This window comes from Polypterus senegalus, chromosome 6 (assembly GCF_016835505.1).
Source record: "Polypterus senegalus isolate Bchr_013 chromosome 6, ASM1683550v1, whole genome shotgun sequence".
Classification (NCBI taxonomy): domain Eukaryota; kingdom Metazoa; phylum Chordata; class Cladistia; order Polypteriformes; family Polypteridae; genus Polypterus; species Polypterus senegalus.
Genome location: NC_053159.1, coordinates 109,313,120 through 109,340,216, shown reverse-complemented (window position 1 = coordinate 109,340,216; position 27,097 = coordinate 109,313,120). Strand labels below are relative to the sequence as shown.

General features: G+C 36.7%; 1 protein-coding gene across 4 annotated transcripts in view; it reads left to right on the top strand.

The window, feature by feature from the left end:
- bcas3 (BCAS3 microtubule associated cell migration factor) overlaps window positions 1–27,097 on the top strand; it is an 846,307-nt gene that overhangs the window by 40,981 nt on the left and 778,229 nt on the right. For all 4 annotated transcript variants that reach the window (XM_039756733.1, XM_039756734.1, XM_039756732.1 and 1 more), the window contains exon 7: window positions 20,786–20,858. In XM_039756733.1, the coding sequence (XP_039612667.1) occupies window positions 20,786–20,858 (73 nt within the window). The remainder of the gene's footprint in view (window positions 1–20,785; window positions 20,859–27,097) is intronic.

Genomic DNA, 27,097 nt, shown 5'->3' with positions numbered 1-27,097 from the left:
TTTATATTATATCACTATATTTTGAAAGCCTAGTTTCAAAGGGAAAGTGGATATATCCAATAATATCTGTATTTCATCTTTTGATACACCATAATGGCATATTATTTCATCCTTGTTTGGTTAGGAAGTAAATTTATGTAAACTGTCAATATCAAACAAATATGGTGATTTTTATTATAATTTTCCTTCTATTGACTCAAAATTTGATTGATATTTATATTCATAGCTGAAGGTGCTTTTGGTGCAGTGGAGTAAAGAAAGTGGTTGATTCAGATTTCAGCAAGAATATTGCTACTAGCAGCCTAACAACTATTTTATCTTTGAAAGTCCCAATTGTTTATCTACGTGAGTTATTCAAATGTTAGCAAACACCATTTCATAATGTTCAAATATGAAATTATGCAAAGTAACAATCTACATAATCTACATATTTAAAAGAGGTTCAGGTAGGATTTGACTAAAGTCACACATTCCATGCAGTCTCTTTAAATTTTCTTGGCTTTGGTGACTTTTACAGCAGCAGAACAGTGAACTCAGCACTTAGTTTTGGTGAGTGTTTGCTGTCAGCAGACAGATATGTGCATATAATTATCAACTGACTCCCCTGTTAAAAGGAGGGAGCTTACCATTTACTGCATCCAATATGTTGAAAAAACTTTTTGTCCTGTTTCTGTTTTTCCATGTTATTACATGATTCTTACAGTAAATTTGACCAGTTCTTCGCTTGGTGCTGCATTTATATATTTAATGAGGAAAATAAAACAGGTTTGAGAAAATAAGGTGCCAATGTCTGTTGTTGTTGTTTTCATTTGATCTGTGTGCAAGATAAACATGCAGTCTGCAGGTATGAAAAAATATTCAAATTAGATGCATTAATATTGAATTTAATTAAAAAATGAAAAAACTCTTTCCCTTGTGCAGTACTATTGAAGGATTAGTTCGCATCTTTCTGTTCTTGTATTTTTCCCCAGCAGAACTAAAAAGATAATTAAATAACCCTATAAATCTGAGCTAAATTTGTTTACAACAATACTTGCTGGAAAATGAAAATATATATTTTTTTTCTTAATTTTGTTTTGGCTAAATAGTCACTCATTTCCTCAGAAATTTCGGACTCTTGCTATTCTTGTCACTGTATGCATAGACACTATTAAACTTTGTTATCGAAATGCATACAGATAGATCTAGCTCAAACCTTATGTCATATGCAAACACATTACACAGACTTTGTGCATTTGTACTTCATTAACACAAGGCAGTGGGATTTAACATTGTTTAAGGAACATGGGGTCTATATTTGAGTTTGTCTTCCTAAACCCTGCTTGAGAATAGTTTCAAATATTAAAAAATAATAATTATTATTAAAAAATGTTGAAAAAATATATAAATGGGTAAAATAGTAACTATTAAGTATCCTCTCAAAAGAATAATATTGGATTTATATTATTCAAAAAAGGAAAGAAAACATTTTATGCTAGTAACATTTTTTAAAATCATAACGTACTATGAATGCAAGCTAATAAATTTTGTTTAATTCAATTAGTTTAATTTTTAAGTTTCCATCTGTACAGCAGTAACAAAATTAATTAACACATGCCTCATTTACATACATAAACACATATATTGGTTTGACCACGTAGTAAAACAGAACAATTGCCTCTTCATCATCAAAAAGAAATCATGACAATGTATAGTTACTCCATTTGTATTATAATTGAAATATGGTTGGAGGAAAATAAAGATTCCAGTTAACAGCATTCCAGGACAAAATAAACTGCGGTGGGGGAGCAGGGATGGTGGTCGGGAGGGTCTTTGTTTGGCTCTACTATGACAAAATCACAGTCAAATATCAGTCATTATTCTAGTGACCTAGTCTAGCTGGTTAATCATCGTTTCCTAGGCATTCTACAATATTATGTGTATGTACTGTAAGTATTTCTGCTAACAAGAGGTATTAAACAAAAATTCACCCCTTAATCTTCTACTTTTTGTTAATTACTGTATAGGCTTAGCAAATGAACCATTAATGTTAAAGGCACTATTTATCGTGTATCAGTTTATGTAAGTTCTGTCTTTATCTGTCTAATCTGTCAAATTAATTTCTACAAGTAAAACAGCTATTCAGACACTTCAGCATAATCTCTAGTTGTCAATTTTGTTACCATTTTGTTTGAATATCATTGATCTCTAATAATGCATATCAGTACTAAGACTGATAGTACAGTAGTAACGCTTTGAATATTATCAGATGTTCATTATGAATTTCAGAAGTCTCCAAAAAGAGTTGAGTATTTAAGAAAGTTTTCTTCAGATCTCCATCTTTTAAGAGCCTGTTTGTATTTTTGTTTAAATTTTGTCATCAATGAAACAGATAACCTTCTGTCTAGTGAAAGAGTAGCTTTTTACTTTTTAAATATATGGTGGTTTGTTAAGCTTCTCTTTCAGTTGGAGCAGTCGGTAAATGCCAAGGATCTACAATATCTAAACTCCGACTGAAAGATGTATGTGAGGACTTATTTACTCTTTAATTAGAGGTGAATTTCTCCATTAAGTTCTTGGTGGCTTTCTATAGCAGTGTTTCTTAACCAAAAAGGAGGGTTGAGGGATTCTGCCAGATGGTCACGACTTGCCAATATTTATAATGGTGCTGGGTGTGAAATGGGCCTAGTCGTGTGTCATGCTGAGTTGCTGCTCTGACAATTGCAGTCTGTTCACCCATAGGAAATGGTCTGATGATATTGCTAAATTCCTCCACTGCTCATTATAAAAATCGGATTGCTCCAAATTTACCAAGGGGGTCCAAACTGGGTTATGGATACATTTCAATTGAAATAACTGGGTTGTGAACTCTCAATGGTTGAGAAACTGTTTTACAGTAATCAGATTTTCACCCACATGTAAAGATGTGCATGTAATAACATAGTCAGGTCCGTAAGTATTTGGACAGTGACACAATTTTCATAATTTTGGCTCTGTACACCACCATAATGAGTTTGAAATTAAGCAGTCATTATGTAATTGAAATGTGGAGACTCAGCTTTAATTTAAGAGGTTTACCAAAAATACTGTATGAGCCGTTTAGAAATGACAGCCTTTTCTAGGGGTTCAAAAGTACAGTGGAACCTCGGGTCACAACCATAATTTGTTCCAAAACTGTGGTCGTAACCTGATTTGGTTGTGACCCGAAGTAATTTCCCCCATAGGATTGTATGTAAATACAATTAATCCATTCCAGACCGTACAAACTGTATGTAAATATATTTTCTTTAAAGATTTTTAAGCACAAAAATAGTTAATTATACTGTAGAATGCACAGTGTAATAGTAAACTAAATGTAAAAACATTGAATAACACTGAAACAAACGCCCAGGCTCCCTCCTCAGCTTCACGCTCTCTCTCTCTCTCTCTCTCTCTCTCTCCGGCTTCCTGCCTTCTCTGACTCTCGCTTCTATTTATCAAGAGGGGGCGTGGCAGCCACGGCAGTCAGCAGCTCCTGGGAACAATTACGGATGCGGACCGCGTCTCACCTGTGCACTTAGGTGAAAAACACCCACATCTTGAACTCCTCAGGAACCGCTTCGGCCACACACCACCATGCCCCCTTGCTAAGCCCTGAGTGCAGTGGTTATTTATTAAAACTGACCTTTTTGACGGGAGCTGTGGAGTTGCTAAACCACAGGAGGAAGCTGGGTTGAGAGGAGGTTACAGTTTTGAGGGAGAGTCCCTCTGCGTGATGCACTGAGACCAATGTACAGTACAGGGAGAGACTGAACACGTGCGGAAATCATCTGGGCGTACGAACTGGTAGGGAAACTGGCTTGTTTGTCAACTGAGAGTATGGTCGTGAACAGATGCAAAAGTTTGGCGAACTTTTTGGTCATACCCGATTTGTATGTGTTCAGAGACGTTCGTGAACCGAGGTTCCACTGTATATGGATATTTGCTGAAATACCCAGCGTTACCCGGGAGGATGCTAAAGGTTTGTTTTTTTTTTTAATTGTTTGAGAAAAACATAATAAAAAAAAACACAACTTTAAAATAAAACTAAATTAACAAACAATAAACCTGGGTTTACTTCCCGGGTATTCCCTGTGTGGAGTTTGCATGTTCTCCCCGTGTCTGCGTGGGTTTTCTGGCGGTGGATAATGTGGTAGACAGTAAGACTTTACGGACTTTCAAAACTAGACTGTTTTTTTAGAAGAATTAATTGGATAGGACTGGCAAGCTTTGTTGGGCTGAATGGCCTGTTCTCATCCAGATCGATGTAATGTTCTAGTAGAATGCAATTACATGTGTTAGTAGACAACGTTAAGTTTGTGCTTTTTAACAGCATTTTACAATACAGTGTAAAATAGAGCACAAATACGTTTATGGTGGTGCAATAGCATTCATACGCAGCAGATTGTAATTCAAGTGATTTTAAAATGACATTGATTAATGTATGTTAGTGATGGATGGTCTTTGACTAAATATTGTTCAGTTTTGATAAAGATAAAATTTTTTAGAGTATACCCAAAAGAGTAGTGCCTAATTATTAGCAATTGAAAAATATCTATTAATGCAAAAATGACCAATTCTAGCATAAAATCAGTATCAATATTATGCAATGAAAGGATATAAGGAACTGAAATAAGTCCCCCATCTGTCTATTAATATTAGTTAAAAAAAAATCATTTACTGTAAAATTATATGAATAAGTAAGAACTTGGAAAGGAACTGATTTATTGTATAATGGGAATATGAATGAGAAGCGATGGGCTGGAAGATCGGGTACTTGTCAGCAATTGTTTGTGTATACAGTAATCCCTCCTCGATCGCGGGAGTTGCATTCCAGAACCCCCCACGATAGGTGAAAATCCGCAAAGTAGAAACCATATGTTTGTATGGTTATTTTTATATACTTTAAGCCCTTATAAACTCTCCCACACTGTTAACATTATTAGAGCCCTCTAGACATGAAATAACACCCGTTAGTCAAAAGTTTACACTGTGCTCCAAGACAAGACAGAGATGACAGTTCTTTCTCACAATTAAAAGAATGCAAACATATCTTCTCTTCAAAGGAGTGCCGTCAGGAGCAGAGAATGTCAGTGAGAGAGAGAGCGCGACAGAAAAGCAAACAATCAAAAAATCAATATGTGCTGTTGGGCTTTTAAGTATGCGCAAAGAAGGGAGCAATGTGAAGGTAGTCTTTCAGCATTTTTTAGAGTAGTGTCCGTATTTTCTAGGCAAACAGCCTCTGCGTAAACAGCCCCTCTGCTCACACCCCCTCCGTCAGGCGCAGAGAAAGTCAGAGAGAGTGAGAGAGAACAAGAAAAGCAAACAATCAAGCACCGCTCGGGAAGCACATCGTATATCATTGAGGAGTTTTATTTAATACGTAATGCATGCTCTGATTGGGTAGCTTCTAAGCCATCCACCAATAGCGACCCTTGTATGAAATCAACTGGGCAAACAAACTGAGGAAGCATGTACTTTAAATTAAAAGACCCATTGTCCACAGAAATCCGCGAAAAATCCATGATATATATTTAGATATGCTTACATTTAAAATCCACAATGGAATGAAGCCGCAAAAGTCGAAGCGCGATATAGCGAGGGATCACTGTATCTAGTTCTGAAAGATCAGGGGCTGGGCGCTGGAGATCAGGTGCATGAATTTCTGAAGCCTTTATCCTCCCAACACCACTGTCCATTTCTAAACCTGTTCTGTGTTTATATCAGTTTGGGCAAATGCACTTTTCCTGTATTATTAATTAGTTTAACAATCATTTAACTGCAAGTTGATGGTGTTGGTTTTTACAGTAATAATCCTCACATAATATTGTTTAATTCATTCTTATAGATGCTTACACAATTGCTGTCTCCTTCCATTTATTTCCGGAGAAGTAGCCTTTTCCTGCTGTTTGAGCTATTTGGGTACACACTTGGTGTCTGATTAATGTATATTCCGCATCTGAGAGGCTGTCAGACAATTAAAAAAGGAAAATAAGCAAAATATACAACTTCAAGCAACTGCTGTCAAATTGACATTTATACAGTAAAGCAACTCAGAGTCACACAGACCGTTTCTCTGTTTCAACATGGACGAGTTTACAAATTTACCTGTTCAAAAATTGAAAATTTCTTATAGCACGATTTATTTGAGAAATCTGAATAACAACTGAACTGTTTCGACAAGTTTCTTTGAAGATATGTGTGACACATTTCAAGAAAACTAGTCTATGAGAGACTGAGTTGTTTAATGTGGACAGATGGACAAACAGACGTAAATATTCTTTTGCAATAACTGCTTTGTGAATTTTATGTGAACACACCTAAAAATTACCTGTTTAAACAAGACTAAACTACCAGATCTCTGATGTCCCCGAATCCAACAAAATGTTAGTTTTCTTTCTTTTGGCATAAATCCCCTGATTACAACGGTCAGGGGCATGGACTTAGGTGGAAGGGGGTCCTGAGTTTACACCATTGTTCTGAGGGAATAATGGGTAAACCTAGTATATAATATCAAAATTTATGACTTACTTAAACTTGATAATATGTTAACAATCCTGCCCATACTTTTAATGTAAAATAAATCTTAACAGCACATGCTTATGCTTGTTTTCTCTGCCTGCTCACCTTCTGTTTTACATTCTTTTTTTCCTAAAAAAATGAATAGCATTTATCTTACATGTTCCTTTATTGGGTTTTTAAAATGTTAATCATCCTTGTGTCTTGTGTGTAAATAAAAAGAAACAATTATTACTACTAAAATATATATATATAGATTTTTATTTACATTGCAGTAGGCTACTTTGAAGAAACAACGAAAAAGAAGGAAACAGATGTGTTAAAAGATTGCAGTTTTTACTTGTACAGTATGTTGTATTCTGCTGTCTTATCAAATTTGTAGCTCCAAATAACTTAACTTTAGTACCATCTTGGATTACTTTTTCCCAGCAGATGCTGCAGTTAGTATATCTTTCTGTGTACCTTCACAAACTTCCACACAGTAGACATTTTAGAGGCCACAGGGTGTGGCATTTTTTGGCCCCTTTCCCTCACGTACTGTATGCTTGCATAGCAGCCATTCATTACACTGTTTTTAGCTTGCTTTACCTGCATAATGGAAAGCCAGGGAGTGCAGCATGTATGTGCACAGCTCACGTTTTATTTTAACCATAAAACCGACTAGAGATTGGCAAGCTACACAACAAATATCTGCCAATTATATATAACTAGCTGTATAAGTCCGTGCTGTAAAAAGCCCCGGGTCCTAGAAACTACTGAAATTGTCAGAAAAAAAATTAAATGTAGAGATGTCAGGTAATTGAAAGGAACTACTCTGGGCATCTCTGTCCTAGGAGGATTTGTTTTGCCGACATGCATCGCTTGTGTATTAGCGACGGGAGAAAAGGTAAAAGGGATACCGTTTTGCCGATGTTAGTGGCTAAGCGACTTTGTCTTTCTTCTGAGGTTTTATTTTGCTGACATGCTGGTCCCACTTGTGTTATTAGTGGCTAAGTGAGTTTTCTGTTTTCTTGGAAGTGGAGCCCTTACCCCGTCTCCACCTCTCACTTCCAGGGTGGACAGACACACATACACACTTACACGCGTAGCCATTTATATATAAGATGAACAGAAATTTGCCATTTCCAATTCATTACCAAAAAAGAGCTGCATCATAAACGTTTAACATTTTTGGCAGCCAGTGGTCAAAAGTGGCTACTAAGTTTGTTCGTGTGAATATCTTTTGTTGGTACTGTATTGTTGTTAGCTGTTCTGAGGAAACATGCAGTAAGAGTTTCATTGTAATATGTACATTAAAAAATGTAAAATGTGAATGTCATCCAGAGTCCTCAAAAGAATGGGACTGTCTGATGAATAAGAAAGTGGGATATAAGGCATATGTGGTGAACCAAGGTTTGTAAATGCATAATTTATTTAAAACAGACAATTGTAAGTTTTAATAAATGGATATTTTTCTGTGCTGTTTTTTAAATACATACTAAATGAGTCTTGCAATAGATACCTGTATATACAGTATTTAAGCTTGGGAGGATCTGTTTTATATTTTATAGAAATTATTTGTTAAAAAAAAAAACTTGTCAATGTGTGGCTTTTGGCACATTAAAAATGGTTGTTTTATTACATTTAAAGTAATTTTGCAGACCAGTTTTCTGGATTAGTCTTGGGCATAGTATCTTGCCACAACAGAATACTGTCGGCTGAATACCACTGTGTTTTGTATATCTCTTGTTTGCTGACTCCCAGGAGCTCTAGGGACAACCAGCCAGTGAATTTTGTTTAATTTGAAAAGAAGAAACAGCCAGGTTCAATTTTAGTCAACATCCCCCATGCTTTTATCCAGGTCAGTTATGTTCTACATCTTCTGTATTTTACAAACAACACATCCAGCATAACAGCATAGATAACTGATGATCCTCAGAAACAGTAAAACTTTGAGTTTTGGTTTGAGTTTTCAATAATTTTGCCAGAAGTGGCAAGATTTTATCTAGTCCAAATGTGTCTGGATTTGTTTTGAACTTACACTGATCTTGGTTTGAACCTATGTCATAATTTTTTTTTGAAAAGTGTAACTCCAGATGATAAAAACAGGTTTATGTTTGAATAAGGGTATATTAACTGCAAGGTTAGGTTATCTCTAAATGCCAATGAATGTTCTTTTATCTGCATTCATTTTGGCTTGGGTATACAGCATATTTTGTACATATCACTCGCATATAATTTAGAGTGCCTTGCAAAAGTATACTGACCCTTCTCTAATTTTACTGAATACAAATCCAACACTGATTTTTTTTTCCCATTGTGAGATTTTTATTTTAAAGCAGTGTACCTCAAAATTCATTTTTTAATGTGGAATTGTTTTATGTCAGAAAAAAAGTGTTAATGGGTTTGGTATTTTTCAAGTGTAAGTTATTTCTTCACAGACATGCTATGTATGCAACATACAAAATACATTAATTTTTCAAGCCAAGACAGTTATCGAGCATTGATCCATGTGGTAAATGCATATTATACTATGTTTGTGAAGAAATAACTTTGACTTGAAAAATACCAAACTGTCCTTTAAGAAGGGAAAAAGGCATTAAGGTAAGTCCTGTATGTACCAGCTTTGCTTACTATTCGGGTATGCTTTGGGCCCTTTCTTTCAGACAGGCTTTCCCCAGATTGCTTATATTAGTGGGGAGACTCTTGTGCACTGCAATTTTTAAATGGTGCCACCGATTCTCAGTTTAATTGAGATCAGGGATTTGACTGTTGCATTGTAAGGATATTCATCTTTTCATCCTTATGCCACTCTGAGATTACTTTGGCTTTGTCTTTGGGAACATGGTCCTTCTAGAAAATGAACTTTCACTGAAGCTTCAGTTATTAGCATGCATACATCTTTTCTCTTACAGTATTTGGGTGTATTTTCTGCCATCCATTCTTACTTCTCTTACACACTGATACCAAGTGCCTGATGACAAAAAGCATTAATACACCACCATACCTCATTGCATATATGGCATTTTTATGATGTGGGCAGTGATACATGTGAGCCATAAACATCTCTTCAAACTTTGGTCAAAAAGGTCTTTTTACGTTGTAACGATGTGGGTTCTGGCTCCACGCTCCCTTGGCTGTTTGGGAACCCTTGAACCCAACACCGTCGATAATGAAACCGAGAGAGCTAGTCAATGGAGGCAAATTGAGCATCTGAGCAAGGGGATGGTTGAAAGTACAAAAGTGCTTTTATTAAAACAGTCAACAAAAACAGTGTTCCATAAATAGTGCAGTTTCAATAAATAATCCAATAAAAAAAAAAACGTGGAGGTTAAAACCAATAGAAAAAAAACAATCCTTTAAAACGAGAGGTTAAAATCTTCTCTAGGAAGCAGTCTTAAAAACAACAACAAATCCGGTGCATCGTTTATTAGCGTTTCTGTTAGCGCCTCACCTGCTTATCCCGTTTGGGCTTAGCAGCAGGCAAGACGCTCTCTGCAGCTGCCCTCCTACAACACACGCGAGACTGGAGACCTCCCGATCCCTGGCTTCGGTCTGGTACTCATCCCAGTCCTCGAGACTTGATGTCCACCAATGACCAGGACACACACATTGGGGACTCCACCACCAAGCCTCCCGACTTCCGCTGCCTTTCCACGGCCTTCTGCGGCTCGTCGCTTTCCTCTAGGCACTCCCGCTACCTGGTCACTCAGCGGGAGCAACCTCAACTCAAACGCCTGGGTTTTGGCCTAACACCCAGCTTCCTCGCAGCTGCCCACGAGCGCTCGATCGCGCACTCACCACACTCACGCACCGCCTGCTTCCTCGCTCTCTGTAACCTCCGTCCTCTTTCCTCATCTCCTTTTTTTTACACCGAACGTTTCTGTCTCCCCTTCAACCGACTTGCGCTTCTTTTATAACGTGAGGGGCCATCACAGCTGTAGCATTAGCCACGGGAGCAATCACGAATGTGGGCAGTTCCTCACCTGTGCACACGGTGAGAAACGCCCGCATCGACGACTGCCCCGCGGCTCGCTACAACATCGCCCCTCCTCACGAAGCCGCCTCGGTGCGGTGATTATTTATTTAAAATGAATGGCCTTTGCTCAATGAGCTGTGGACCCATAACACCACATACGTTACAAAACCTTTTCCCATATCACAACTGGCAAAGTACAGTTGTACTTTTGCATATTGTTGTAGATTGACCCGATATTTGCGTGATAGACATATGAGCGCCGACAAAATAGCGCCCATTAAAACGCGGCGTCAAAATCGTGCCGACAAAATCACAAAAGTTTCATTAAATATGAATTACTAGTTTAAAGCATATATGTTAATGTCTATTTTAGAAGTCCATATTATGAGACACGACACGCAGATAGTCCTTAAGATCACGCCCTGCATATGTAGGAAGAATTGCAGCAAGACGTCTTGATAGTTGAGCGTATTTAGACTTGCTGGCTGCCTGACTGCTGGTAATTCCGCTTTGTATACGATTGCGATCGATCAACATAATTGTCCTCCCAGTAATCATAAACATTCTGGAGATTGTCAGGTCTACTCTCGCTCAGTTCATCGAAAGCGGATCCAACATCTTCCGGAGGAATGAAACTCAGTGCAATTAGCATCTTTGAATACAGTTATAACCTAGCACATAATGTGTACATAATGCACACCTACACGTCCCACTCTCTTGGCCTCTCTCGCGATTTTGTTGTGGCGATTTTGTTGGCCCGAGTTTGTCGGCACTTAATTGTCCGTTGCGGTTTTCTTGGGGCTTATATGTCTATCGCGCTTTTGTCAGTGAACCTTGTTGTAGTGTGGAGTGTTTTATTTGTTATAGTGTGGGATTATTGCTTTTATTATTCACTAGCAGAATACCCGCGCTTCGCAGCGGAGAAGTAGCGTTTTAAAGAAGGTATGAAAAAGAAAAGGAAACATTTTTAAAATAATTTGACATGATTGTTAATGTAATTGTTTTGTCATTGATATGAGTGTTGTTCTCATATCTATCTATATCTATATCTATATCTATATATATCTATATATATCTATATATATCTATATATATATATATATATACCGTATTTTTCGGACCATAAGACGCACCAGTTTTTAGAGAAGGGAAATGAAGAAAAAAAAGATTCTGATGTCTTAAAACATTTTATGTGCATTAAAACCCAACATCACAGTCATAAACACATGTAATCAACCCTGTAAAGTGAACAGCAGCATTTAGAACCATTATTAACAAATACAGTCAGCAAAAGACAAAATTACTGTAAAACACAATAACGAGAGACTTCAGTAATAAAATAGAATAAAGTTGAACAGTTACGCTCTTTTAGGTTCTGCTTGTTTTATGAGAACCCCAAGAACTCCTCATCGCTAGAGTCAGAATCTAGAAAGCTCAGATCCTCACAATCACTAACAGGACTTTCGTCACTACTGGTGCTGGTACCGGTATTTTCATATAACATATCATCTTCAGTCCCATCTAAGGCATTGCTGATGCCACATTTTTTGAAGGAATCTACAATGATCTCATCCTTAACTGAGTCCCATGAGGTTTTCGCCCACTCACAAACTTGGGTAATAGTAGGCCTTTTCATTCTTCCAGTAGGTGTAAGATCATGATTACCAGCAGCCATCCATTTGTTCCACTCTTCCCTCATAAACACTTTAAATGGTTTGTTGATGGACACGTCCAGAGGTTGCAGCTGGGTGGTAAGACCACCGGGAATTACAGCTAAATGAGTTTTGACTTCTTTAAAGTTCTTTTTTGTAGTGTCGGCGATATGTGCTCTGAACTGGTCAAGCACTAACAAGGATGGTTTTTTTAAAAGCCCACCAGGACGTTTGGACCATACTTTTTCAATCCAGAGCCTCATTCCCTTTTCGTCCATCCATCCTTTGTCATGGACATGCACCACGACTCCGCGAGGAATTGCTTCTTTGGGAAAAGTTTTCCTTTTGAAGATGAGCATTGGTGGCAATTTAGTACCATCTGCACAGCAGGACAACACAAGAGTGTAATGGGTTTTCTCATGCCCTGAGGTTTTAATGGTTATAGTTTTTGCTCCTTTGTGGTCTACTGTTCTATTGGATGGTACATCAAAAGTAAGCGGACTTCATCCATATTTCCAATATGGCTTAGTTCAAATTGATTCTTCTTTCTGGCATCAATGACGAATTTGTGAAAAGACAAAATCTTTTCTTCGATTCGTTGGGCATTTTTGAGCAATTTTTGTTTTGTGCGCATAGCAAGGCCAGATCGCTTCATGAATCTGTAGCACCATGATGGTGAGCCAGTGAAATCTTGAATTCCTTTTTCTACAGCAATGAGTCTGGCTTTATTCATGATCATTTGTGTGGAGACTGAGAAGCCATTTTCACGGTGATGTGTGATCCACTCCTTTATGTCCACCTCCAACTCTGGCCACTTTGCAGCATGCCCACGTAAAGTTTGCTTACTTTTGTCCAACTTTTGCAGCTGATCCTCCTGTTTCCGCCACTCTCTAATCATCTTTTCAGAGGGAGGTGGTCCAAAGTGTCTCTCTGCTGCTCTGTTGCCATGTTCCTTGGCATATTTTATAACTTCCAGTTTGAAACCAACTTTATATGTGCATCTCTTCTGCTTGGACATCTTAGTGAGGAGGTGGTACTGGTACAGTATTTCTGCAAAACCTTCAAAATCGTAATTAAAGAACTGTCAGTAATACCAATACGGTGTCTTTTAATCCCCCCATATTCGATCAGGTGCTCTCATATCCCCCCTCATTCCATCCAGTGCTCTCATATCTCCCCCACACACACATTTTATTACTATCAGACCTAAACACTGTTACCAGTATAGTGGGGTGCAAGCTGTACCGTAGTTCACAATATTGCCCGTATACTGTATGCAGAGACTTTCTGTGATTTACCATAGCGGTAACATTTACGGTACTGTCCCACAGTGTAAAACACTTTCCAGCCTCTCACAAGGCTAAAAGCTGTCAGCAAAGTTCAGTGTTATTTGCCATGATATGTATGGTCATTTTGTTCCAGGCTCAGGCTGACTGAGACTGTGACAGTCTGTCACTACTAGTTCTGAATTTGTCTCAGTTGTATTTTTAATTGTATTAGGGTTTCTATTTATGCATATTCAGTTGTATTTTTAATTATCATTCGGGGTCATTTTTGCTAAATCGCTTGTAATTCGACCTCTCCAAATTAGAATCATTGCTGTTATTGAACTATCTGGAGTATAAACACGTTTGGTCTCTTTGTAAAGGTAACATTCTCTAGTTTCACCCTTAGTAGTCAGAATCACTGTAGGTGTGACTGATCAAAAGTTATGCACATTAGAACTCACAAAAAACGAATTTTTTGTTCTCGCCTAAGTTTTTATGAAAATAAAGGAAAATAAAGCTGCAGTAGGTAGGTGGGGACAGAAACACACTATGTACCAACAGAATAACTTGTTGACTACTCAAATTTCATTATTTTGAAAAGAATACCTGTAAAAATGACATTTTTTACACCAGTTTTTATGTGGGCATGCCCAGGGCTTTTAGAGGGACCATTATCCACATTTTGGAACATATGGAAAAAGTGTAATAACTTTTGAATGCTTCAACCCACATATATCAATAAGGGCTCTAATGAAAGCTTACACCTAAAGGAATCTATATCTACACACAGTGTCACTCTATTAGTTATGGAAATTCATGTTCCATAATAAAAACAATAAAAATACACATTTCTATGTAAAAATGGTCAATACAAGTTATGGGCCAAAAATATATTTATATTTTTTACTTTTACTTTTTTTTATAAAATGCACACAAACTATATATACCGTATATTTCTTTTACAAACTGTTACAACACAGCTCAGCGTTTTTCCATGTGCCACTTGATGGCAGCAATCACTAGCAAGCAGAAAGCACAAGGGCGTGGCACGTCGCTCTCTCCCATTATACCTCGCGGGTGCCGGTTGAATACTTTTGCAACGCGCACATGCATCTATTATTTAATCGAAGCGTTTATTTACGTTTAAACTTCTACTTTTATTCATATTTAAACTGCGAAAAAACTTGGCGAAATCACAATATACAACCACGCACCAACTCTGCAGACTGGCACAAATGCCACCTTCACGAAGCTCCGATTGTTTTTTTTACAAGTTAAGCATAGCAAGTCACATATCAAAATGCTCGTCTGCTCATTGGCTGTAAGTTTTGAGTGTCAGTCACAGTGTCCAATCAAACTGGTAGATTCTACCAGAGTTCAGAGCTATACGTCACCCTGCAAGCTTTCTGTGACACTGGTTGGCTATACGAGGTGCCAGTCAACCCCAGACCCGTCGTAATTGGCCAACTTAGGTGTCTTTCGAAAGCTAACACTTCCGTGTTTCATGCGGTAGCATGGTTATCGCCGACAGAAACAAATTACATCTAATATGAGCAATATAAGTGAAAAAAAATTACTTAGGTGGTCTCAAGTTATGAAACATTTTCTGGAGTTTTTGTCCCTTTGAGAATATATCGTGTGTTTTGGACCTAAATCGTTTTACTGGATTATATTCGCTGGAGCCTTACGGACACAATGGGATCAATACTGCTCGGAAATATTGATGTTTGACTTGCAGGGGTCTTCAAAGGTAGGCACAGTCAACTCTTAAAAGTATGTACCGGTACTTCTCTGTAAAAAAGGCTTTAGTGTCAGTGCTGTGGTTGTTGTGTGTCAAAATGGTTTATATCATCGGAAAGACGAGACTTTGAAGTTTCATTTGATGTATAGGGTGTCGAGATGCATGGCAAGATGGGCATGCACACATTACTGTAACGTTTTTGAACCGCTGTTTGTCCCGGGACCGGGACGTGTGCGCGTTAATTGTATTAGGGTTTCTATTTGTATGCATATTCTTGCGCTTTTACCTTCACTCAGTCATTTCACTTGTCATTTACCTCTATTCGTATTTCACTGGTGTGTGCGGTGGTGGCGCTCGACTCGCAACTCCTGTCCTGCCTCAGCTGGTGTCCCCCGCTTCTGGGATTGGAACCAGCGTGAGGCGCACACGTGTTCTCACAGGAGGGAGGTCACATGTGCGCCTCACGCTGGTTCCGATCCCGGAAGCTGGCGGACACCAGCTGAGGCGGATGGGAATCGATGAATGATGATGCATGCAGACTGCAGGATCAAGGAAGGGACCGTCACCGTACACTACACTGTACCAGTTAGAGTCCAGTCCCCTGACTCCAGTGAGCGGTGCGGGCGGGGGCGGGAATGGAGCATTGCAGCCAGCAGGAATGATCATGGAAGCAGGTACGGTACTACTACTACCACAGGGCAGCAGCAGCGCCTGACTCCAGTGAGCCGGGCAAGTTGAAAATTTTTTTTTTACAGCACATGTTTAGGCTATATTCGGACCATAAGACTAGGGACTTTTCCCCCCCAATTCTGGGGGGAAAAAAGTGCGTCTTATGGTCAGAAAAATACGGTATATTATAATATATATATATATATATATATATATATATATATATATATATATATATATATATATATATATATATATATATATATATATATATCTCAAAATACCAGCTTCACAGCGAGAAGTAGTGTGTTAAAGAAGCAATGAAAAGAAAAGGAAACATTTTGAAAATAACGTAACATGATTGTCAATGTAATTGTTTTGTCACTGTTGTGAGTGATGAGTGTTGCTGTCATATATATATATTTACACACACACATATATACATACATATATATATCTACATATATATATACATACACACACATATATACACACAAATACATATATATATATATATATATATATATATATACATAAACACACATATATAAACATATATATACATATACATACATATCTACATATATACACACACAGCTATTTCAGATCAGTGCAATACGCTGTTTGTTAAAACGGATGACACCGCTCTTAGTGCAAGTCTGCGTGGATATTATGAACTATCGTATTTGTTCAAGTTCTATTTAAATTTTAAATAGAAGGAATTTTTATTTAGTCGACAGAAATATCTTTGGTAGGAATGGTAAAACAGACAGGAATATTATTCCTGAATAAATCAACTCAAACCTTAAACAACTTATAATATTTTGCTCTCCATAAAAATATATCCTGTCTAAATTATACAAGTTAGAAATAAAGTAAACATTAAAAGAACAAACATTCAAATTTCTTTACTCTTATGTAATTTTATATATAAAAATAAACTTAGATTTTAAATATCCCAAAAGATTTTGCTCTCCATAAAAATATATCCTGTCAAAATTATACAAATTCAAATATGAACATGCTGCATAACAAAACCTGGAAATATAAATAAAATGTGTTCCTTTCAGCAATAACAAATCAAATCATTCAGTTGTCTTTGCTCATATGTCATTTTAGAGCTGGACGCCTGGCATCTTTTTGGCAACAGGTTCGTTTCTGTTTGGTGTGAGGTTCTGTGTTGTGGAGATTCTCAGGATGGATTGCAGGTGCTCATCAGTGAGGCGACTCCTGTGTGCTGTTTTGTTAGTCTTTATCACTGAGAAGAGCTTCTCACACAGATATGTGCTACCAAACATGCACAAGGTTCGAGCCGCATGTAGACGGACTTTTTGTTCTTCAAAGTCACCAAAGCGCCGTGCAAACTCAGTGCGCCAGTTTATCAGCAAAGTGCGATTTGGGAACACCGTAGTGACGACTTGGTTTAACATTACTTGGCAACAGGGAAAGTGGGGCAAGTGGTTGTGTCTCCCATAAAAGCAGCTTCAATTGAAATCACTTTGTGATTGTGCACGGGTAAAACGTCCGCTGAAGTGTCAGATTCTTATTTAATTCTTCTGCTTTCTGTATCTTCTGCATTGCATTCAGGTCTTTCAGGTTACCCTGATGTTTTGTTTTATAGTGCCGTCTTAGATTAAATTCTGTAATTACAGCCACATTAGCTCCACAAATGAGACACACGGGTTCAGTAAACATATACTCAGCCTCCCATCGGTTTTAAAGGCTCTATTTTCAGAATCAACTTTTCTCTTCAGCATCGTGTGAGCTAGCTTCGCAATAACTTGCAGCATCATAAGGTAGACTTGATTAACGCGTAAGTGTTGGCAAGGCAGCTGAAGCGCTGCATTATGGGATCTGTAGTTTATTGTGTTACCAGCGCTTCATATACCCGGCTTTAATAACAATAATACAGTATATAAAATGATCTCGGGCGGATATAATTACGCCGGGCGGATGTGGCCCTGCCCTTGAGTTTGACACATATGGACTAAATAGAACTTGAAAAGATATATTTTTCAAATGTGATCGCAATTCAGATAGAGTTGACGCACTACAGCCTGCATGCCTCAATAAGTCATCCTCCCTCGCCTTACTTTTTACCGCTCATCTAATGAATACACTGAGTATGGCTTTACCAAAACAATCATTGATGGCTAATAAAGTATCCATTATTCGAGTATGTAGATCGGGTTATATATATATATACATATATATATACCAGCGTATCGCAGCGGAGAAGTAGTGTGTTAAAAAAGCTAGAAAAAGAAAAGGGAACATTTTAAAATAACGTAACATGACTGTCAATATACAGTATTTGTTTTGTGAGTGTTACTGAGTGTTGCTGTCATCAAGGATTTGATTATCATTATTTCTTTCAATCAGGTTCGTATTTGTAGGATGTGTTGTGTTCAAGTTACATTCCGTGTTTGTCAATCGCTGTAAAGATGACAGGTTTCATTCATCGATTCGTTTCTTACTGCATCAATAAACAGCTCGTCTTCTTCTTTATCTGAGACCTGACACACTGCATGCACGGGTTTTTTACACTGTCTTCCTTTAGCGGGACATTGACTTTTTCCAACGTGTGCTTTGTTTCCGCAGTAGTTGGATTTATGAATATGCTTGTATGTATGAGACGCTTCATATTTTTGCTGCCTTTTCAATTGTGTAATTCGGTTTTGTTCAGCGCCTTTGGAACTGTTGCTTTTATCTGTGCACTGCGCCAGTTCACGTGAGCCACTCGGTGTACATGCATCGAAGGTTCCCAGCTGTGCTGGTGCCATCTCTGCTATGTCCATGGCTGTATTTAATGTTACCTTAGTCCTGGCACTTAAAACTTTCTCTCGCAGTTTCGCTGAGTTTGTGTCAAACACCACCCTGACCATCTCATCTTCCTCTCCATAAGCACAGTCCTTCACCCGTGAATATTTACCCGTGGCAGTTTGCTATTGGATTGCCGCTGACGGACGGCCTTATATGGGCAGGCACTAAATTACAAACGCCAGCGCAGCCTGTCTATGAACTTAATTTAAAGTGTAGGTTTACATCGTGCTTTGTTTCCGAAGTAGCAGAACTCATGAATATGGTTGTATATGTCACTCGCTCGCTTCTTATTGTTTCGCTGCCTTCTCAATTATATAATGCATGTTTTCTTCAGCGCTTTTTTGAGGTCTTCCTGGTTTTCTATGTACTGCGTGATTACATGGGAGACGTGATGATGTCACACGAAACTCCGCCCTCACGGCGTTGAAGCTCATCTCCATTACAGTAAATGGAGAAAACTGCTTCCAGTTATGACCATTACGCGTAGAATTTCTATATAAAACCTGCCCAAATTTTGTAAGGAAGCTGTAAGGAATGAACCTGCCAAATTTCAGCCTTCCACCCACACGGGAAGTTGGAGAATTAGTGAGTGAGTGAGTGAGTGAGTGAGTCAGTGAGTCAGTGAGTGAGTGAGTGAGTGAGTGAGGACTTTGCCTTTTATTAGTATAGATTGGTGAAGGCCAAATGTAAGTCATTTATGTCCTTTTTGTACAATCATTTTTTCAACTCTGGAAACTTAGAGCCTGTATAACAAAGAAGTTTGGAGCACACGCTGATAACGTGCATTGCCGCACCCACCACATGACCAACCAACTCAGGATCTCAGATTGGAACCCGGGTGTTGCCATGCAACAGGCGACACCTCAGCAGCAATAACAAAGAAACTGAATAATTGTGCAAACAGCATATTTCATCTTATGATTACTTTCTAACTTAAAACAGCCACGCTAGAAAGTTAATTTAGCCCAAGAATTGTTATTTATGAAAATTAGACAATTGGTCAAGGGATTGAATTGCATTAATTAAATTTAGATTATTTTTGTATAGTGCTCTAATGTTTTCTAACACATCTTAAACTAAAAGTGCTACTCATAAGTTGTGTTTTTATTCATAAATGAAAACCAAATAAACTGTAAGATTAAAAAAAACAATGATTATGGAAATGTGATACAGTGACTTGGAAGACTATTCAATTCCTTAGAAAATCATCATAATTTTCTGCATGACAAAAGATTTGTACACACATTTATCCATTCAATATTTTTAATGTGAATTCTTGGGCTATAACAATACTTTTCCAAAGTCAAAATAGACAATTTTCTGTAGATATTTAACTGAAGAAGAAAAACTCTAAAGTTAGTGTTTGCATACGTATTTAAGCCTTACACATTAATACTTTGTCGAGAAACCTTTTTACTGCAATAACAGCCTTAATTCTTGTGGGATAATTATGTACCAATTTTGCACATTGTTCAGGAGTGATTTTTCTCCATTTTTCTTGGCAGAATTTATAGAGATCCTGTAGGTTGCTGGGGTGGTGTCTTTGGAAAGCAGTTTTTAAATAGTGCCACAGATTCTCAATAAGATTAAGATCAGGGCTTTGATTTGGCTATTACAAGACATTCACCTGTTTTTTAACCATTCCAGTGTCGCTTTGGCCTTATGCTTATGGTCACTGTCATCCTGAAAGATGAATTTTCTCTCAAGCTGTAGGTTCATAGCAGACTTTAACAAGTTCTTCTGCAGTATTTTTGTCCATCCATTTTCCTTTTAACTCTTACAGGATTCCCTGTTCCAAAGCATGAAAAGCATTCCCATAGCACACTATATATATAAGAAACATTGAATATCTGTAGTTTACTTTGATTCTGTTTTTTTTTAAGTGGATTGCATACTTCTGTGACATAAAATGATCCATTTCTAGTTCAATTAGAAAAAATGGTCCTAGTTTGTTACTTTTCCTTTTATTTTTTAGTGTACAATCTTATTACATAGTACTGGCTATATAATACAGTATAAGTGACATACTTCCTATAACTAGATAAGTTTACTAAACCAGTATAGGGAGACGATGTGCTGACAGACTATTGTTTACGTGTTACTGAATATTACTGTTTGTTTTGGGTGTCATTAATTATCTTTTTCTCTCAAACTGCAGCTTCTTTGAAAGCAGACAGCTATGCTGAAAAGAGACCACTCCTTGGTATATGTAAAAGCACAGGTTCCTCAGGGTAAGTGTATCAACAACCCCTTGTAATAAATGGCACCAGTCATGAAAGTAGAGAAACAAGATGTCTGTCTGTCTGTCTGTCTGTCTGTCTGTCTGTCTATCTATCTATCTATCTATCTATCTATCTATCTATCTATCTATCTATCTATCTATCTAGATTTCTGTCTTTTAACAAAATATGTATATCACTGGCACTTGTCAGCAGATCTTTATTGGTGCAAAATATTCCAGCCTCACCTTCTGATGTATGCTTCCCTAATTCTGTTTTTGACTTTTCCAGAACATCACTTGCAGTTGATTTAGTACTGTTCTCTTCTTCATATAGCTTGCAATCTGGTGATGACATGTGCATTTTGCCAATTCCTCAGTGCCCATGGAAATATACCCTAATCTTGTCTGAGTTGGCACTAGGTATTCTGAAAACTGACATAATTTACATAAATTGGCCAGAAGCTTAGCGATGAGCTAATAAGAGGCAAAATCAACATTAAACAAGTAACCAATGTCAAGTCATATGCCCCCCCTTGGTGTAAGCAAAGTTAAAAACCACTTTAAATGTACACCATATCCTATAAAATAGGGTGCTGTTGCACTATACTTTTCTGTGACCAAATTCATTCATTGCCTGCTCCCTTGCTTTGAAGTCTGCATGTAATGAGTAAGTATAGAAATGATAAGACCCGTCATAGTAAGGGGCAGAGGGAAATGGATATGAAAATACTAAATATAACACACACAATTTAACAATGCCAAAACTGGCAGAGGTAATAATGTCTGCTAGTCTACGATGGGCTAATGGGGCTTCGTACTCCGCCTGCTAATACTTAATTCAGATTATATAGCAGCTCTCTGAAAAGAAACTTTGCCAAGCTGACAAGGTATTGAGTAAATTTGTACAAACAGAATGGGTGGTTGTCTGTTCATACTACTTTTTTGAGTTAACTGTGCTCTTTGCATGTATATATTTCTTTTTGGTTGAAACTTGCATAACAATGCTTTTATTTTTGCTTACATATTGTTTATTATTATTTGTTGTTGGTTTAATTTACCTAAAATTTCAAGTTGGAGCCTGTATCTATGTGTTTATCAAAAGTTTAAAATTATTATTATCATTATTTATGTAAAGTTTACAGTTTTTCCTTTCAGGCTTGTTTTGGCTTTCATTATCCTGTTTTGAAAATACTTAATCAATAAACAGATGTTTTTTTTCCTGTGTGAAATGAACTCAAATACCTTCCAGTTTTAATTGAATATGCAGTATTCATATAAAAAACATCATATGTGACCCTTTTCAGTTATAGCAAAACAGATACCTTAGTGCTTTTAATTTTGATATTGAACAGGACATTTCTGCTAATATTTATTATTATTGCCTAGTATCTTCCTGAGCAGTCTCTCATCCAGATTTTTTCATAATATTTATGGGTTTTATAAGCAAAAAGGCCACTGATTTTGTAGCACTGCCACATAAATTTATTTGCTGGTTTGTGTTTTGTCTCTCTGTGTGAACCATGTCTCCGTCTGAAACACATCTACAGTATAGTGTAAAGCTTGAGATGGGTGAGTTGGATATACAGTGGGTATAGAAAAGAATCACCCCTTCAGAATATTCCCATATTTTTGCTTTACAGCCTTAAATGATAAAACACAAAAAATATTTCTTCTCAGCTTTTCTTACTCAATGCAGCCTATAACATCCAAGTGAAAGATATCACAGCTACAGTTCAGAAAAATTATAAAAAATCAAAAACAAGAGATGAGGCCCACTGCCTGTGTGCTGGACCCCATTCCCACCACACTTCTTAAATCTTGCCTTCTTGCCTTAATCCCAAATGTTTTATAACAATAATAAATGCATCCCTTGACACTGGTTTTGTGATAGCCACTTTTAAAATCACTTCTGCAACCCCCAATGTTAAAGTCTGGTCTTGATGGTGACAATCTTAACAATTCTTGGTCTAGTTCAGGCTTACCTTTCTTGTCAAAAGTTCTTGAGTGTGTTGTAGCTTCCCAACTCACTAATTACTTAACTTCTAACAATTTGATGGGACCCTTTCAGGTTTCGGGGCACAGCACAGTTGTGATAGAAGAGGCTATCGGAACAAGACCTACATGTAGGCTACTAAAGACAACATTGTCACACTACTGAAATTAGGTGATCTTGAGAGGATGCGTTTCATTTTTTTAAATCTTCTCTTTACAGACAACGATGTTCATGAAAAAGATTTTTAAAAGTTTTCTAATGAAAAAATATCCTTATTTGTACCAAAGAAAGTATCTTCCATTACATTTCTTTCTAACCTTGAAGATATACAACATTTCAACACACATCGATAAAAAGATGTAAATATAAATTTTATTGTTGCCTGCATATAGCTTTAATTATATCTTTTTTAAAAACTCTGTGCTACCCACTTTCTCTTGGTGCTCTAAACATGTGCTTATTTTGCTTAATGGTTAATATAGGGCTACCTTTTTGTTATTATCATGGACTGTGAAAGTATCTGCATGCCAACATTAAATCACATCACAGATTTATTTACTTTTTGCAGCACAGAATAACTGTCATTGGTTTTGTAGATCTTTTAATTTTTTGCATCTCTGCATGATCTGCTCAATCGCTTAACGTTTGTAAAATGTATATGTGAACATTCTACAGAAAGTGCAATAACTGCATGAATTTAACCCCTTTAAACATCAATAGTTTTACGTTTGACAAAAATAAAAAATGCAATGTAGTTTCATCATGTCATGCAGAATACGAAATATAATGTAACAACCCGAGGTATGGAGAGGGAGGACTGACGCAACGATGCAGTCAGCTGTTTAATAGTCCTTTACTGAATCTGATTCAGACTGTCTGACCTGCCATGCTGTTTGTCACACATCTCTTAAAGCTCCTTCAGCTCGCATAGCTTCATCCTCCCCCTGTGGTGACTCACCTGCCCCTTCTCTAACAGATCGAATCAGTACAATAACAACACAAAATTCCAATTTTAACAAAAGTAACCAGAGTTCTACTACTATCTGATTCTGCTGTCCACAATTATGCTTATAGCATGCATTTTCTGTTATACACACGTTTATATAAATTGAATTAGTGAAACAAACACACTGTCACTTTTAGGACATATAGACTATATGCTACTTATTTGCCTGTAAATATTCAAATTTTAGCTGTAGCAGGTTTTACCAGCATATTCTGTGCCAGGTCATAAGCACAAATAGCAATGGTGGCTTCCTGATGTGCTCAACTACGGTAGAAATGATTTCTGAAAATTTCTACTGGTTGTCCAGTTTCTCCCAGTGACTTGTTTCCACTGATGTACCTCCCACCTCTAACTCTATGATAAGAAATAGACTAAGTAAAAAAATTGGTTTCTTGTGAGATTTCTGCTGTCTAAGAGTAACATCAGTACTCATCTTGCATTTGCACAGAAACACATTGACAGTCTTAAAGACTTGAAATAAATTTGTATGGATAGACGAGCCAAAACTCGAACTCTTTGGATAACGCAGGTTCCACTATGTCTGGTGTAAAAATAATGCAGGCCACAACAACATTAAGAACATCCTTTCTACAATAAAGCCATGGGGATGGTAGTGTGATGGTGCTGGAATGCTTTGCTGCCTCAGGATCTGGAAGACATGCCATGAAGGAACCATATATTCTGCATTTTACCAGAAATTATATTCTTAAGGAGAATGTCTGGTCATGTCTGTGGACAGATGCTGAAATATAATTGGCTTATGCAGAAGGACAATAACCAAAAGCAAAAATAGAAGGCTGGTTCCCTTTAACTAATAATAGATTTTGTTTAAAGATTGTGTAAAATATGCAAAAGCAAAAGATATTATGAATGGGGAGAATCATTTTTCCCAGCACTGTATGAGATTTATTTTCCACAGCTGCTGATGAGAAAAAAAAACTAGCTGCCGTTTTTTTTGTAATGATGGATGTTTAAATGTTTTAGCATGTGATAATCATATATCAGGAACCTCATGTCTAAGTCTGAAATTACCAGAAATTCTTAATAAACACAATTGTCACATGACATTAAAAAGTATGTTTTTATTTTTTTATAATATTTAAACACATTCCACGGTTTCTGTCATAGGCTTTATTGAATGTACACAGCATTTTATTGACACTTAACAACACACATTCTGACAAGAGTCTCAGTGGACTTTACACTTTGCAGAGCAGGACATAATTTTTAATACTGAAGGCAGGACTGAAGTTGGTCCTGTGTTTAAGCAGACGAGAGCAAATTGAAACTTGTAGGATGCAGGTGGAAGGGGACTTTTATAATATCTATCCTGCATGGCATCTGTTTCAAGTTAAAATTAAAGTTAGTAAATGTTCAGTAGGACAAGCTGGAGGTCTTAATGATCAAATTTTTTTTTGTGATTTCAAAAGGCTTTCATTTGGGAGTCTGTAAACAGGTTTAATTAATCATTCTTTGCGTTACAAGGACCAAACCAGAACCACAGTCATGAAACATTTGTTAAAATTAGAAATGCTTTCCTTAATATTTTTTTCTTGGTACCTACATGCTAGTCTTTAATCAAAGAAAATACTTTTGAACTACTCTTTTTGCCCTGCTTTCTTTTAAAGTGCAGTTATGCCAACAATCAAATGCCGTTAAGGTTCCACAAAATGACAGTCACTGTTGAGAAACCCAGAGAACAATAAAAAGTCAAAACAAGAAGTACAAATAATAACATATCTGAACAAAATGAAAATATCAAAAATCATATTCTAATATATTCCTGATAATGATGACATTGTAACAATGACACATTACTAGTAACTTACTGATGTGTTAAATTTAAATTGGTTGTGTGACAAAATGTACAATTTTAATTTTCTATAAATATGAAATTCACCAAATTGTGGATATTAACTAATGTTTATTGTTGCTGTACTTTTAAAATATGCCATGTTCTTAGTCTAGAAGTCAATCATGATTTTTCTCCCACTTAGGAATGTGAAAGTTTGACTTTATTTCCTTATGTTAATGTGTTGTATTGTAATGGTCTTGACTCATTATGATCAATAGATTTAAATTTTTGTATATTTAGTTAAACTTTATCGAGGATGAATGGTTTTAATGCTACATCTTTGTGACAGATTAGCTATAATACCTCCATTACCTTTTACATTAAATACATTAATTCCGTTAGACAGACACTCAGACTATGTAAATTACCAAATACTCTATTTTGGCATCTGCTTTATATAATTATACAATATTTCACAATTGTTCCTTTAAAATCATGTGCAATTGATATCCCTAGTTTAAATATTGCAAGTTGCTTCAAATGTATTTCTTATGTCTGCAATGATATATCACTGTGAACATGTGAATGTAGAAATGTCTCTTTGTTTTAAAAAGTGTATTAATTCTATGAATCCCACTATAAGTGATCAGTATCCTTTAATTTCTGTTCCAAGTCAAATTAGAATCACCAGCATTTGAAAAGCTATGTATACAAAGACCAACATGCAGTGGTCTCACATATTTTAATAGCTTTATTACCAAATTGTGGACCATTCCTCACAGAGACATCTCCTATAATTTTTAATTAAATTATGGTAACATTCTCTCATTGAGAATATGGTTTTATTATGAACTATGTTACTAGAAACATTAGAGTAATTGTAAATCTAAAACTGGCAATTAAGCAAAGATCTTTTACTCAGTATGAATTGAGAGTAGGACGTTTCTAAAATGTACAGTATATCCTAGCGAGGCAGGCATTTGATGACGTTAGATCTTTTCTTTGATATATTTTGGATATTTCATTTGGGTTTCAGCAGGCTTTGAAGAAATTGATGAATTGTATACAATGCCCATCACATTATTCTATAAACAATTTCAGGTTCAGATTAAAATTTCCCAAATATAGCACTGCCATCAATCATCTAATGGTTAAGATCAGTTGCTGAAGTCCAGAATTTATATGTACATCATCACTAGATATTGTAATTTTAGCCATATACAGGGTGGTCCAGATCTAATTGTGCAATTATGAAAAGGCAAATACATCGCACCCGCTGTTCGACTGACAACCTTCTCCCCACCATTTTGGAATGCAGGGCAGGTGCTGCCATCTATCGGCAACAAAAAGAATTTTTTGTGAATTCTCTATGTAATAAACTTATAGTTATAGCGTAATGAAAATTGCATAATTAGATCTGGACCACCTTATACTTTGATCGAAAACTAGGTAAGT